The sequence below is a fragment of the Dermacentor andersoni genome, chromosome 1 (assembly GCF_023375885.2).
Source record: "Dermacentor andersoni chromosome 1, qqDerAnde1_hic_scaffold, whole genome shotgun sequence".
NCBI classification, from domain to species: Eukaryota; Metazoa; Arthropoda; class Arachnida; order Ixodida; family Ixodidae; genus Dermacentor; species Dermacentor andersoni.
The window spans coordinates 105,853,827-105,869,817 of NC_092814.1; the positions used below are offsets into that span (position 1 = coordinate 105,853,827).

At 41.2% G+C, this 15,991-nt stretch overlaps 1 protein-coding gene across 2 annotated transcripts in view; it reads right to left on the reverse strand.

Annotated features, from left to right (window-relative positions):
- Positions 1-15,991, reverse strand: part of LOC126545554 (uncharacterized) — a 143,932-nt gene that overhangs the window by 99,302 nt on the left and 28,639 nt on the right. For both annotated transcript variants that reach the window (XM_050193472.3, XM_050193471.3), the window contains exons 7-8: positions 15,031-15,155; positions 3,563-3,680 (exon numbers count right to left, since the gene is read on the reverse strand). In XM_050193472.3, coding sequence (XP_050049429.1) covers positions 3,563-3,680; positions 15,031-15,155 — 243 coding nt within the window. The remainder of the gene's footprint in view (positions 1-3,562; positions 3,681-15,030; positions 15,156-15,991) is intronic.

The window sequence follows — 15,991 nt, forward strand, 5'->3', positions numbered from 1 at the left end:
TATTCAGTCACAAACCTTAACCACAATAGATAAAAGACCTAAAGTTTCAGAGAACATTCTTTATTGAACTGTGAGCACATTTTAATACTACAGACAGCATGAGGCCACTCAGAAAAAATATACCGCTATGGGAATATTCTTCTCCGTGGGTCTTTAGCTCAGGATCAACCGATTCTGATGCAATGTAGCAAACTGGGAAATGATGCATGACTGAATGTTGATTGTTGAACATGTGACATGGGACCTCTTGTCATGTTTTCCAGGTAGGTAGTTACTTTCTGTGTAAAATAAGGCCTAGCTGCAAACCTAATGCCATCTGACATATAGATTGTTGCGATGCTTCATGGAAGGCCATTGCGGTGGAGCTCACACTTGTCTTTTTATTCCACAGTAGCCATTGACAAGATACTCTGAATGTCTTAACAAAGAAATGTAGGTGATGCTCAAAGCCAACATTGCACAACTTGTAAAGCACATAGCAGTTGTATCCAACACATGCGACACTTGTGCTGTATTTTATTGACCACCCCAAGTTAGCCAAAGTGGTTGACTACACGCACGTATGCAGTAGTCAAGCACATGACAAATCTTTATTGGAGCCATCCTTTGCTTTGCATCTATAAGCGCGGCCCTTTTTATTTTATTTTCGTTCTGGAGACTGAAGCAGCACTTTCATGTGTTGCTGTACACTGGCTAGTGAAAAGACAGAAGTTAAGATCTCCAAACTAGGTTTGCTCAGTTCACCTGTTTGTACCACTATGTTGCAGCTTGTATCAAAAAAGCTGCAGGTGGCGGTGCACAGCGAGGTGAAGCTTGCGGTCATCATTGCAATGCTTTCGCCATCACATTCGTTACCGTGTAGTTGTCATGGTGACACCGCCATTGCCATCCTGCTGCTGTCACCACCTTTGTCATCATAATTTCATCACTGTCATGCCACCATCATGCCAATGTTGCCATTGTTATTGTGGTGTTGTTCCTGCATGCTTGCAGCTAGGGGTGATCGCACAGGATTGCAAGGAATCTTGCACAAAGTTTGGGGTATTGGGCCAGACAGGGGAGTCACCGCTGTTGTAGAAAATGAGTTCAAAGCAGGAGAAGTCACTGAAGTTTGCAGATTTTTTTTTTTTCCTTGTGTTCCTATATACGGTACTACTATACTGCAAATTAGTATGCATCCCTGAAGGAGGTGTGGGAATTTGAATGGGGTGGCATATGTTTTTCATAGGCTTGTAAGGCTTCAAACATACCTACCAACCTGTGAACTTTAAAGTTCGTCAAATCCCTGGACATGACACCGAGAAGGAAGAGGGGTGAGGGGTAGTTGGACTTTTTCCTTTTTCTTTTTTTTTTTTTCTAAGAGCTTGCTCTAGTACACAACTTTTGAAGGATACATACACACTTCATTAACAATCTTTACCTTTAGGTGCAACACACAAGCAGCAGCAAACTGACAGCAGACATTGACAGGTGACACATTGTTTTGAGATCACAGTGACTTTAACAGGAAATTTGTTGTTGCCAATTTCACCTGTTTACGAACTTGCTTGAAGCAAGTACCCCTATGGCATACTTTCACTATAAAAAATCCTCTAACAGAAAAATAGGAGACTCACGAGCTCATCTTTCTCGCGAACTGACTTTTTTTTTAGACTTGGTGCAACCTTCATAAAGTTGTTGCTGTCTGATGTGTATGTAGTCTGTGTCCTTCTCTTGTACTGTTTTGGATACACTACACATTTTGCTTCGATCGTTCACAAGGTCGTAAAAACGAGGCCAAATTTGTAAACATTATGAATAATTCGGAAGATATGGCAAGTATGTTTAAGGGGTTGTGCCAAAATGTACAATTTTTGTGTCCCTGCAACCCTTATCCCAAAAGTGACCAAAAAAAGGGAACAAGAATGCATTTAAAGTAACAAACACTATCCTAAATCAACACTTAAATATCTGATTGGTCTCTAATTAGGGTGCTCTACTCTACTTTCCATCACTACTTATCTTCAAGCTTAAATGTTATGACACCTTAAGCTCAGTTCTTCCTAATTATTTCCTAAAACATACTAACGTTACCAGGTTTTCTGCAAACAATAATTTACTTCTTCCCCGTGATTGAACAAACTACGGAAAATTGACTGCCATCTCTGGGACATCATTTTGGAATTCTATACCTTACAAAATTAAATCATCATCATCAGTAAATATGCTTCTACACCTCCACAAGAAACATCTACTAGACAAGCTATATGAAGAATTGCACAAATTATTAATTCTAACATTCTTGTTTTATTTATATTACCTCTTGCTTACGTTTTTCTTTTCTTCCTTACTATGCATGTGTAAATCATATAAAATATAGTTGTATGCGTTTCTACTATTCCTGGAATCGTCGATTTTGCTTTAGCTGATTATTTCTTCAGTTGCGTATGTTTTCCACCTTACACTAATTGTTGTATACTGTCTTAAATTTATATCATGTTTTCATTTCATTTGTTTGCTTTTACTTTTGTACTATTGCATTTCCCCTAGCTTTCCTGTTAATATTTATTGCTCATGTATTCCTTTTATATCTTGCTGCAATTTATACTTGATATGTATAGTATTAGGTGGCCCCCCTGACAGTTTCATAACTATGGGACGACCGAATGTAGTAACATCAATTATGATGTTATCTTGTACGAAAAAAAAAGTGAATAAAAATGTGAAGTTGCCAATCTGTTGAAGTGGCATCAAATGTAGGGCTGCATGTCATCCTTTCTAATCTTTAAAATATTTTGTACCAAACTAACTTTTTTATACATAAAAAAAAAAACGCACAGGCTTAAGCCAATGAGAAACAAGAGCATGCAGGCCTTTGTTGTACGAGCTGGAGCCCCGTCCTCCCTAGTCGTGTCGTCATGCTGCAACCAAGTCTTCATGCATCAATGGCAAGTTGGATGGGTAAGTGGAAGTGTTAAGTGGATGGGTAAGGGGTGGGGGGGGGGTTAAGATCAGGGCTGACAAATCACAAAAACCCCACAGTTGATAAGCTGTTACATATTACTGGCTCTGTGTAGTTCATTAAAACTTTACACAATGACAGGTATTATGTTGAATTAGACTGTCTCTTGGGTCCCCTTGCACAGCAGTCTCTGAGACAATGGTAATGTATCGGCAGTTGCAAAGGATCACGTTTTGTTACATGTTACGAGCAATGGTGCCAGTGCACAGCATCTGGTCCGACTGCTGTGACCAGACTCCCAACCATGGCTGACCTTGACAAAGCGGTGTTTACATGCACAGCTCATTCTCTTACCAGGGGCAAGGAGCATAAGCTAGTAGAAAAGGCTCAGGCTGCATGTGAGGCTTCTCTCATTTGCATTTTGCAGAACCGCTATAGTTCCTCTGCTTGTCAGTGTCAATGAAATTGTATATAAAGAAGCAGAAAGCATTTTTTTCAATGTGCAAAATTTTTTGTAATGTTGTTACTCTCCAACAAAAGGATAGAAAATGCTAAAGACCGTACAACTTCAACATGCTAGTAGAAGCTCACAGCACCTTGGTGCCAGTGCTTAACCCTTACCTCTAACTGGTGTGGTTCATCTAAAAGCTGCTGCACTTTCCTCCAGATTATGGTGGTAAGTGTCATATCGTTGTCAAGCTCCAACAATGCTTTATGATCTTGTTTGAACTTTAGGGAGCTGAAAAACAAAATAATTGTTTTAAGACATCTACATAATGTCTCCTTCAACGTAAAATATTTGTGCTTGATGCATGTGAAACCAAAATGCTACACACGTGTCACCACAGATCTAGTTACCAGATATTGTGCTTACAGTCATTGCTCAACTTTTGTTATGTGTTCCAGGCAGCACTAACAATTTCCTTATGCCTGTCAACTTGTTATACTAATAGGAATAGAATAAATGTAGTGGATTGTTATGAAACACTATTTCCATGAGCCCTTTATGTTCACTGATCTCGTAACTTAAGGACCGCAAAATTTCAGGTTGTGCTAAATCGCAAGTACTGTTGCAGTTATTAAAAATTAAATTCTGGGGTCATACATGCCAAAACCATGATCTGATTATGAGGCACGCTGTAGTGGCCACCTCCGGATTAATACTGACCACCTGGGGTTCATTAACTGCACTCAAATGTAAGTACCACAAGCATTTTTGCATTTAACCACTATCGAAATGCGGCTGCCACGGGCCCGATTACAACCATGACCTCGAGCTCAGCAGTGCAAAGCCATAGCCACTGGGCTACCACAACAGGTGCTTCTCCCCAGCCCCAACCCCCCCGAGCGATGGGAGACGTTGTCCAGCCCCGACCTACCGACCCAGCTCGCGCTGGTGGCTAGGGGCCAGGAACTGCTGGACACATATGGGACCTGAGAAGAAGGTTTCACCCCATCTGGTGCCAGCGTGCACCAACCGTCACTAAGGGCTCAGTACTAAAGTTGTTTCTCTCTCTCTCTCTCTCTCTCTCTCTCTCTGTTTTTGCTATGGTGGCTTTTCAAGCGTTTCTGAGCAACTAGTGCTTATAGAGAAGAGATTTTACTTATAGCAAGACTAAATGTAAGGGGCAAGTTTCAATGCAGAACTGAAAACTGGGCAAGTTATTGCGTGGTGTAATTTGCCACAGAAAATGCAGGGCAAGTAAATAAAGGTACAAATGGATGTGCTCTTCCAAACAAACTTTATTACATAAAATAAATTAGAGATAAAGCAACAACCAAGATGGACCTGTGTAAAACTATAGACATATAGCAACATAAAATTTCATATAAAAAAAGAAAGATGTTACTCAAAGCCAGTCCCCGGGGCATAATATTCTTAAAAGGACTCACAACTGACCATAACGTGTTGTGAAATTATGGTGCAAATAAGGATGTTGGCACAGCCAGAAGTATACTCTACCAGAAGAGCATTACTGGTAGGGTGGCTAATGATGGCAAAACTGCGCTTGGAAATGACCAGCGCATAAAGGACAGTTGGACAGGAAGAGAATATGCAAGTATAAATTATTCAACACTTCTGAAAGCAAGAGTCATGTGAGGATCCCTTTCTAATATATTTTATTATGGCTAGGGCCTCACTTGTCAGCTCCTGTGTCATGCCAGCGTATAATTGCAATCACGCTCACTATCACAGTTTAAAGCATAGGACTACATAAAAATGATCATGACTGCAGATAGAAAAATTCTCATTAAAATATCTCATGGCATTTTCCATGCAACCACTGTAGTATTGGACAAGCTGGATGAAAGTTTTCTATTGTGATCAAAAAATATAAATAAATAAATCTTGGTGCCATAATAATCAGCTGTTGGTTCAATTAACATAGCCAAATTTATTAGCATGCACTACCATGGCTGAGATGCATGCGTAAATCAAGTGCTTAATATGAATTCTAGTAAAACAGGTTGTTGGGCTAGTTGGCGCATTGTATTAAGAAAAAAAAACAGCCAAAAAGGACGCGCACAGGATACATAAACGAAGACAGGAAAGAAGAAGAGGCCGGCTTCTTTGCTGCCTTCTTGTATGTTTCCTATGCGTTTTCTTTTGGTGGCTGGTTTTTTCTTAATATGAATCTTTTCTGCCATTCTTGACGCAAACTTTTTTTGTCCTTGTTATATGTCTGCAGTTTTATGCCATGTGCTGATTTTAGTTAGTCTCTTTTTTACCTGTACAACTCTGCTACTTCCTTCAATACAATGTAGTTTGCAGTGTGCATTCGTTTGTCCCCTTTTGCATTCCTCTGTTTGCTGCACCAAGTAACACCATCGAAGTATTAATTTGAACGATCAGACATTAAGATTTATGGCCACTCCACGTAAGGTGGCTAGAGATCTTATGGTCTGAAATTTCTGAAATTGTTCAATATGAACCGTCTATCCCAGCAACACATACTAAGAAGTTTCAATCACTGATGTGCCATCTGTAGTAACAAGCTTTTCTGACTTTCCAGATGTCATTTTCAAGCTATGTGAGACAGATGTTTTGTGAGTACACCAGCTGTCACCAAACTTCATTACTGGTTCTATCAACCTGTAGTCAACAAATGCAGTGTCAGAGATCACATGGATGTGCTTGGATGGTATTGGCTCATTCTACGGAATCAAGATCCTAGTCTGTAGTTCACAACTTGCAGCAGGTTCACCAGAGCATCCAGAGAGCAGAATGAGAACAGCTCACATCTCGCCAGAAGTCCGAGCAGAAAAAACACTGTTGCTGGTAAATTTTGAGTCACATAAAGGAGCTCTGAATACCATTTTTATAAAATTCAATAAATGCATTACAAGTTAAACTAGACTATTTCTGAAATACTTTGCAGCAAAAAGAATTTCAATGCATTCAGCAGAAGCAGAGTTATTGGCAATCAAAGATCACCTTTGATCCCCAATGCAGTGCTTCCACTCCTTTTTTCAATGAATTGCATTACAAAGGCTACAGCGGAGCAGGATGTGCCCACAATGCTCTGCCTACTGAATGTCACTGTGATAATCAGTTAAAATTCGATTTTGGAAGTTCAAGTAGACGCCACTATTTCTGATTTTGACGCCTACAATGCACCAAATGCGGTTGTCCTCAGTGAGCTGCAGTGCACTCAGTGATTGTGCTCGTTGCAGCACTCTACAGTGGTCACGGTATCTATGCTATGTAGCAGAGTGCAGCTGCGTGCAACTGTAGTGCATATGTGCAGCATTTGCTTTGTTGCACGACAGGGCTGGAGTGCACACTTGTGCTCATGCACTCCAGTCTGGCTGTGCCACATGGTGCGGACTGGCTTTGTCCTGCACCAGCTTGACCGATGGATAGTAGCCACATCTAACTTGCACCTTTTAAAGTGCTGTCAATAGCTCAATAAGAAGCAATGTCTGCCAATGTGTCTAGCCAGGAACGGCTAGGAGTGAGTACATGCTGTCGAGCATACGTGTAGTCTAACCTTAAATTTTGTGCAGTACGAGGCTAGTTGAGAGTTCAAAACAAATTGAAATTGGAGAGACCCAACGGGTGGCCAAAGTTTAATTCCTATGCGGACGGCCACGGCCGAGCATGAGCACATTATTATCGTTCTTCCGGAAGTATGTAATTCTTATTGGACTTGGAAAACATATTTTCACTACTTCAACCTGCTTACTGAACTGTGTAAATAGACACAGTAAGAGTAGGAAGAAGTGGCCTGATCCAAACACCCTTCTCGATTATGTCAGCTATCAGCCAATAGCAGCCATCTATCGGAATCTTGCATGCACCACCATACGCAAGTCGCCGGCATCTTCGAAGGGAGTGAGGAAAGGCCTCGTTTAAAAAAAAATTTTTGAGAAATATGTGACTGTGTGCTCTGTTTGTGAGCTCCACGCACCGCGCACCGCGCAGAGGCGTTCACAGCAGTGTATGCTATCCGCAGACTGCATTCTTTCGCCAAGCCCAAAGGGTGGTTCGGGACCCCTTTAAAGCCTCTGCACACTGCTGTATCACAGCGACTCATGTGATTCACACATGAACTGAACATGTGCAGTTGAACACTGGTAAACTCAAGTAGATACCACTGCACTTGGGCAAGACTGGTAAAGTAAAAATTATGTTTCTTTCTCTTATTTTTTGGATGGCTTGGTCTTTCTGCAGCTTTGTACAGTCCCCATAGTGTCCAAAAAATTGTTAACTGTAGGAAGTCTGAGTGCAGTCAGATTTGCACTTTGGCATCAGTACACTACAACAGCATCTGAACAAAGTGAACTCAATCACAATTAACTGCAAAATCAATGCAGTTATCAAGTCAACTTAAGACTGCAGCAAGGAAGGTGACACCTCACCTAGCTCAGCAGCTTTGTTGCTGTATAGATGCATTTGTGAAAGCACTGGTATGTATTAATCACAATTAACTGCAAAATCAAAACTGTAGCAACGTAAAAAAATGACACCTAGCTTGGCAGCTTTGTTACCATCTACATGCATATGTGAACAGCACATTTGAGAAGCTATGGGCCGTTTCAAGACATTTTAGTGGTTTTCCTGGTTTAACACAGGCAGAATTTTTATTTATGACGATGACTACCCCAGTTGATCAATCACCAGTGCAGTGCCAGAAAGTATTGGGAAAAAGCATCAGGGCCGCAATTTTGCTATCTGTGAGCACCACGATTGTGCAATTTATGAAGTAAGCATGCTAGCAAAGATTATTCGTTGACCAGGGTAGAAATTCAGCTTTGTTGGTACGACATGCTGCAATGAAGTGCAAAAAACAGGGACAGGCAGAGGAGGGTATGTGCTGTATGTGAGTGCATACGTTGTACCTTCTGTCTGTCCCTGTTTTTTTCGCTTTACTTGCAGTTACTCATTGAAGTTGTCACAAGATTTTGATGCAAGATTTGGAGAGAGTTGTGTCACATCAAAACCCCAGCCCAGACTCCCGAGTACTGACCAAACACAGTGACTTGGCGTACATTCAGACTTCAAACTGCAACTACTGACCATGGCTTTCATTCATATGTAATTAAAGGTGATTTGAGTTTACACCTATGACCCAGAAACCAATAAACAAATCAGTAAAAAAATCCAGGGTCACCTTGACTGAAGTACACAAGTGAGAAGTCAAGAGTATTGCCAGCAAACTGGAAACAAGGACATGGAAGCACAAAGAGGATGAGGACAATGCTGGTCCTCATCGTCATCCACTTTGTGCTACTTTGTCCCTGTTTCCAGACTGCTGCCTGTAGTCATAGATCACGAACAAACTAGTCAAATTTCAAGTTCTTTTAATGAAAACCAACACTGTTGATGCTAATTTATTTTTTTATAACATGAGTAATGTACACAAGGTATTTGTTGCACCTGGTCATACAGTTAATACTGAATTATACATCGAAGTTCTAAGATATAGGTGGGAGAGTGAGAGAAAGAAATGATCTGACCAGCAGCAGAATGTATGGCTGCTCTATCATGACAATGCACCAGCTCATACTCCTCTTGTGACTCAACAAACAGTTAATGGCGAACAAGAACATGACTTTAGTGCGACATCTTCCCTACTTGCCTAATTTCACACACTGTGGCTTACTTTCTATACTTCCAAAAAATGAAAATGAAACTGCACGGGTGAAGATTTGAGACAGTAGAAGAAATTACTGTCAAGCCTCAAAGGGGGCTACGTTGAAGGCAATGGAAAGCACTACTATACAAGGTAAGCCTGTCTGTAGTGTGTTATCAGTTCAGAAACTTTTTGACTAGACATTGTTGGTAAACCCATTCTCAGTTAAAAAGAGAGTTAGGGGTCAAGAACTGGCCACAATGCACAATTGATGTATAAACACTTTTTCAGCTTTTCAGGTAAACACACATGCTTAGATCAAGTCAAAAGATGCTAAGAAATGCTTCAACAAACATTCTCCTTATTACACTGAACAATGCAAGCAGTATTTGGATACTGTAAATACTCAAACCTTGTTATAATGAAATGGGATACATGAACTAATTGATATAATGAAGTGAAATGGAATATATGAAAACTGATATATTGAAGTAAATGCAATTGCCCTTGAAATTGCCATGGAGATTATGCACTTAATAACTTGCTTTAATGGAGTAAAAATAGTCCTGTCAATGCATATAACCAACTAGAATTTCATTTCCCAATGTAAAAAAATGCAGAGAGTATGCGGCCTCTGGAGTGCGCTGACCTTTCTGCGCTGACCATTTTTGCAGGGCACCACTTTCTGCAGGGTTTGACGCTTGTTCAGCGCAGCAGTTAGGAACTCTTGCATTGAATGTGGCATTACAGAGGCCCTGAAACACTTTTTAAACAGTGTAAAGATCACTGCTGATCTGTTAACGAGGCTCCTGTGAACATTTGAGCCAAATATTATTGCACTGCATGCAGCAGGGAATTTACAATCTTGTGTCCAAGGCCGTGAACAGTCGCTTGCTCTCACATCCACAATGTTTCCACCAAAAGCAGCTGGTCCACGAATGCTGATGGCTGATTTCGTGATCACAAGAACATTTCCAGTGCTACATAACTGCTAATTTGAGCTAAATAAATGAAAAATCTATATGCCTGATCATATCATCTTTGCGTTGCGTGTAGCTGAATCTTCTACGCGTGGCCTCGGAGATTACAGCAGAGTGCTGTGTAACGTAGTCGACCGCGGCCGCCATGGGATGCCACAACAAGCCCTTTTGCCGCTGCGAAACTCAACTTTTGGCCGGGGCTTTGCCCTATCGGCTTCTCTGCTGTGTATCTTCCAGCATGTTAGCAGAGATGAAAAGTGAGAGAAAGCCAGGTATCAGTGTGGTAACTCCCCTTACATTATAAGGATTATAAAATTTCTGTGGCATGAGATTCGTGCGATGACGTACTTAAAGAGTGAGGCATTCTCTGATTAGATAGAAAAGAGCTTTAGGGCCCCTTCAAGCAACACTGGTTTTTCTAACTGCTGTGCATAACCGCACACAAGCAGCAGCTCACCATCCCCATTGCACTTCTCTCTCACATTGCACAGGCTGGTGCAGCTAGGCAAAGCCAAGACCGCGTTGTGAGGTTTGTTGGCTGCTGACTGCATGGGTTGGCTGTGTGCCCAAGAGCCACACTAGAGCAGCGAATCAGCTGCTGTGCAGTCGGCGCACCATGTTGTGCGTCACATACTGCTCAACCGATGGACTTCGCTTGCAGCACAGTGAAAAGTCATCACATTGGAATAGAATGCGGCTATTATAAAGGCTGTGGCGCTAGGTATTAAGAAATTGTGTGTTGTACATGGTGAATATTTTTTTGTTGTTGCTGTTGTTGTTTTGTTAACCCTTTCAGTGTCACTGACGTATAGGCCATTTACGCTTTTCTGTCCTGCCATGACACTGACATATCTGTACATTTCCCACTTTCTCTACTCGGACGTGCATAGTAACAGGAAGTTGGCGAGCTCCGAGGTGGCTTCATCTGTTGTACATTTCTAAAAGCTTGCCAAGTCTGAGTTTTTGTTAGCAACTGTGGAATGCGTGCCTGTGTGAGTGGTTGTGCCAGGCGGAGTGTGTGCATGCCTCTCAGACTTTGTACACAGCTACGGCGTTAATTTTGCATTCAAATATTTTCGCCGTAGCTCAAGGCCACATTTTGCCTGTTTCTGTCAGATGTTTATAACAGTTTTTTCCTCTTTTCCCGTCTCCTGCTATCTTCACTACAGTGCGCCTCCTCTCCATCGGTGTTCCTTGTCCAGGATGACCCTGCCCTCTGTCGTATCTCTATCATCAGTTGTTCTCTATTTTGTCTTTTGCTCTCTTTGCTTTGTCTGGTCAGGTTTGAATAAACGAAACCGAACCTTGCTTTAGCTTGCTGCGAGATCACTTTGAGATGGCTGCTCATGCGGCACCTTCAACTGTCAATTCGAGCAACGGCTCTTTTGATTCCAGATACGAGCCAAGCTCAGACTCTGACGACGACAGCTTGTCAACCGAGGAAGAGGCAACTTCAACCGCATTGAATTCCGACCCTGGCACCGTGAAAAAGTCACGAGAACGATGGTGTTTTTGAGTCCGCTGTGACGTTTATTTTATGCAGTGGGCTTTTATTCCTTTCGTCAGATAGGAATCTGAGGACCATATCAAGAAAGCATTTGCCATTATCCTTGTTGTTCTTGGCCTTCTGCATAACCAAAAATACACGGTCCGTGTTTCATTTTATATCCGAGATAAAAGCCCAACACTGGGGGTACATCAAATCCAAAAAAACCCCCCACTGAAAGGGTTAAAGGGACACTAAAGGAAAATAATAAGTAGAACTAGATTAAAAAATTAGGTTTCTGTAATTACAAATTCAGCATGCATAGTGAGAACAGCTTTTATAAGCGAGAAAATGACAAAAGTAAAAAGTCGGAGTGGTGCCACCTGTTGTGGACTATGGTACCTTTCAGAGAGCAGCATCTCTACAGGGAAGTCATGTGGAGATTACGTCAACTTGTCCATTTTATCATGGGTGGTTCAAATTAAGAAGCCGCAGTGGCACCATTGGCAGCAATTTTCTACGCAACAATTCGATACACAGACACAAAGAAAATGATAATAGACTTATAGACGAATACTCTATCGATCTAGCTTAACTTAATATTTTTCCTTTAGTGTCCCTTTAATATTGCACTGCATATGTGGCCCTGTAGCTAAAAATAAAAATTAAATTAAGGGGTTTTACATGCCAAAACCACAATCAGATTACGAGGCACGCCATGTGGGGGACTCCGGAAATTTGGACCACCTGGAGTTCTTTATTGTGCACCTAAATCTAAGTACACGGGTGTTTTCGCATCTTTTCCCCATCTGTCCCCTTGGTCTTTTCCATTTTGCTCCCCTTGTCTTTTTTGCATGTTTAAAATTGTGCACTCCGTTGGGCATATATTGTAGTAAAAAACAATAATAGCTATAACAAAGTTTATAGATATACCTTCTTGAAGGAAAGCTTAGCGCACTTCAACAAAGTTCAAGTGCACTAACTGCAACCTGTTCATACGCTCCTTGTACAAGAATTTTGACTCGATCTTCTGCACCAACACACTTTGTACTCAAGAGCTCGGGCAAAGTATAGACACTTTGGGAACGTAAGCCCGTATCATTAAATTCAAAAATCAAACTGGAGGTAGTACAGGCAAGTCTGCATTATCCATGCACTACCAGCATGTGCCCAATGAAGAGAAGAATGCTTTGGCTATTGAAAAGCCAATTTCGTATAAGTCTGACTGCAAAGAAATGTATATAAACCGCTCACAAAAAAAAAGGTATTAAACGCTGTGGCCTGCATAAGCATAATTATGATCTAGCTGGCAGCACAGATAACTGTCCAGTTATCTATTATATTGATATAATACACCATGTTTACTGTCCAGTAAATATGGTGTATTATATCAATATGTACAGTCGACCACAAACGTTTACGAACCACGGTATCTCAGAAAATACTGAATTTCAGAGCAGCCTGTTAACAGTAGCCAGTAAAACCGTACATCAAAATGTTGTCTGCATATACTAGTAGAGGCTATAAATGGGAATACCCAGCTGCAATGTGCGGCTGTGGAGATATTCAGCTTTTTACTCAGATACCATGGTTCGTAAAATTCCGTGGTCGACTGTAGAATGGCAAAAGGAGACTGCAATGAAGTCAACGCATGAATAAGACTAGATCCACCGTGTTGTTTTATTATGCAGGGTGTCTACATGAAACCTCCCTGCTTTCAAATTGAAATAAAGAAAAAGCTATGGTACACAGAAACTTGCGGTTTGAGGTATGGTGTAAAGCAATTAAAAAAGTGCTTTGCCGATTTTTTCCAAACGATTCCTCTTGTTTTGTTTCAGGTGCTGAATACATACCAAAAATGACAACATCTCAAGACAGAGCCCAATGTGTGGTGTGGTATGCAGAAACAAAGTCACCCATTGCTGTCTGTTAGTTTCCGTAGAAATTCACGTTGAAAATTTCGTTGGACAGCAATGGCAGACTTCGTTTCCCCACACAACACCACACATTGGGCTCTCTTGAGGTGATGTCATTTTTGGTATTTATTCAGCATCTGAAACAAAACAATAGTAATTGTCTAGAAAAAAAAGTCCACAGAAAGCTTTTCAATAGCTTTACATGATGCCACAAACCAAAGATTTTTATGTGTCATAGTTGTTCCCTTTTATTTCATTTTGAAATCAGAGAAGTTTCATGTGTACATCCTGTATATTACGTATAACAGTACAGAGTAAATAAATTGCTGTAGTATTCAAAGAAAAATTGTACAGTCATCCGGCTTGTAATGTGTGAGTTGCTGAAGGTATAAGACTCCTATCTCAATTGAAATTGCTTCCCATCTGCTCTAACAAAAGCATACTGCATAGTCTCATGTAAAGGCTGCCTGAATCCCTACATTTGGGCCTATTTCACGTAAAGTTATCAATGAATGATAACTTTTCAGAAGTGCACACCTCACCAGCCGTAGTCATGCAGCAAAATCTTCGCACAGTATCAATGCGTACACGAAGATGTATCAGTCTCCTCTTCCGTTGGATCCAGAGTTGATAGTGTATTGGTGAGAAGCTCATCAAATTAACCACAGGCATTGTCCTGAAATTAGCTTCCTGGCGTACTACGGCTTGTGCTACTGCACCTTATCCACCATCATTTGCAGGCAGTTACTGCTGCCACACGCTGCCATGTGTGCACACCACACAAGCAAGGCTATCTACACTTTGTATGTCGTTGCTAATGCAATGCCTGAAAAGCATGCGGGTGTTATCAGCTGCAACATTCCTTTATGTTTCAAACCTTGGGATCGGAGGACGACTTCACCTTTGAACAACACGGTATTGGCGTGGTGCATAAAGGTCTATCGCACACAGTGTACAGGGCTCCTCTTCAGTTGTTTCCACAATTGATTGTTGTTGACTAAGCAACGATGAAATTTGTATCCCGGTACTTCAAGGTGGAGTTGTTCTGTACGTACATGTTCATGCAATGTACGCGACTTAAAGCATTCGCACACTGCATTTAAGCTTTCGCTGCTCCTGTGCCACTTGAATTGCACGCTGGCACTATCGATGAAACATTCCATTTACATTTTATGTGAAAGCCATGATAATGTTTTGCATTGCACAACCTTACGAGCAGCATGACACGCGAGCCGCATCCTAGAACAGGAGCTCCATCTTGTAACAGCACGCTTGCGGTGAACGAGATTGCAGTCGCTCCATAGAATGGCTGCTCCAGCTCCGTAGTTACATGCCAATGATGACAAATGAAGTAGCAAACAAGCAAAATGAAGGCTTACCGAGGTCTTCACACACAGCGGCTAGAACATCTGTTTTTCAAAGCAGATACAAATTTGTTTACGTATTACCCTTGCATGAGCCACATCCAAGAAATTTGGGCACAAATTCAAGAGCGGAAGTGCAGCCCATGCAAAAGAATATATGGTAAGTGATTAGTTTTGTTTGTTATTGAACATTAGGAAGCTGAACACCATACACTTGATGCTTATGATAACCCACTTTTATAGAATAACAGCAGCTAGGCACTCACTGTCTTTGGGTGAGCAAGTCTGTCAGACATCTGTGAATCTCAGGATCAGAGTAGACAATAGCTTGAAATAGATACTTGTTCACCAGCTCCCAGGACAAACCATATTTGTTGAGGTCGAGTGTAACCTAAACAAAAACAGAAAAGAAAAAAATGTGCTATTGTAAGGCTTTGCAAAAATATATCTCCCTGTACTCCTCCCCACACAGGAGAAGAAGTATTTGTATTGCATAAGCAGCAACACTGCATCTCATTTCCTTGCTGTCAAAGGTTACAACACGTTCATTCATTTTTCTCTCTAGCTTGTGTCAGTATTTCTTTGCTGCTCTTAATGCAACACAGTTTTCCCTCAATTTGAATCAACACTCCTGGTCATATAGTCATGGATTTGGAACATAAAATGTTGGGGAAGCATGGCACCTAAATTCTACAGCTCACAGTATTATGTACACGTCGACAGTGTGCCAAAATTATTAAGACAATGTCGCATCTCGCTCAATTTACTAGACGTGATACACCGATGCAATATTGCAAAAATTATGCATTACAACTGTGCCCAAAACTACGACTATTTAAGTTACCACATGTATGCTTAAATTTTGAGCAATATACAGGGCGTCCCAGCTAACTTTAGCCAGAGTTTAAAAATAGGCATATGCCACGTAGCTGGACAGAACCAAGGTAATGTTGTTTGCCATCGCTTGGAGATACTCAGACTATTTTTTTTCATTCTACCTAATCACATAATTAGTCCTAATTAATTAGTTTATTTGGTCTTTTTTTTTAACATGCCAAAACCACTTTCTGATTATGAGGCACGCCTAGTGGAGGACACCGGAAATTTCGACCACCTGGGGTTCCTTAAAGTGCACCTAAATCAAAATACACGGGTGTTTTCGCATTTCGCCCCCACCGAAATGCGGCCGCCGTGGCCGGGATTCGATCCCGCGACCTCGTGCTCAGC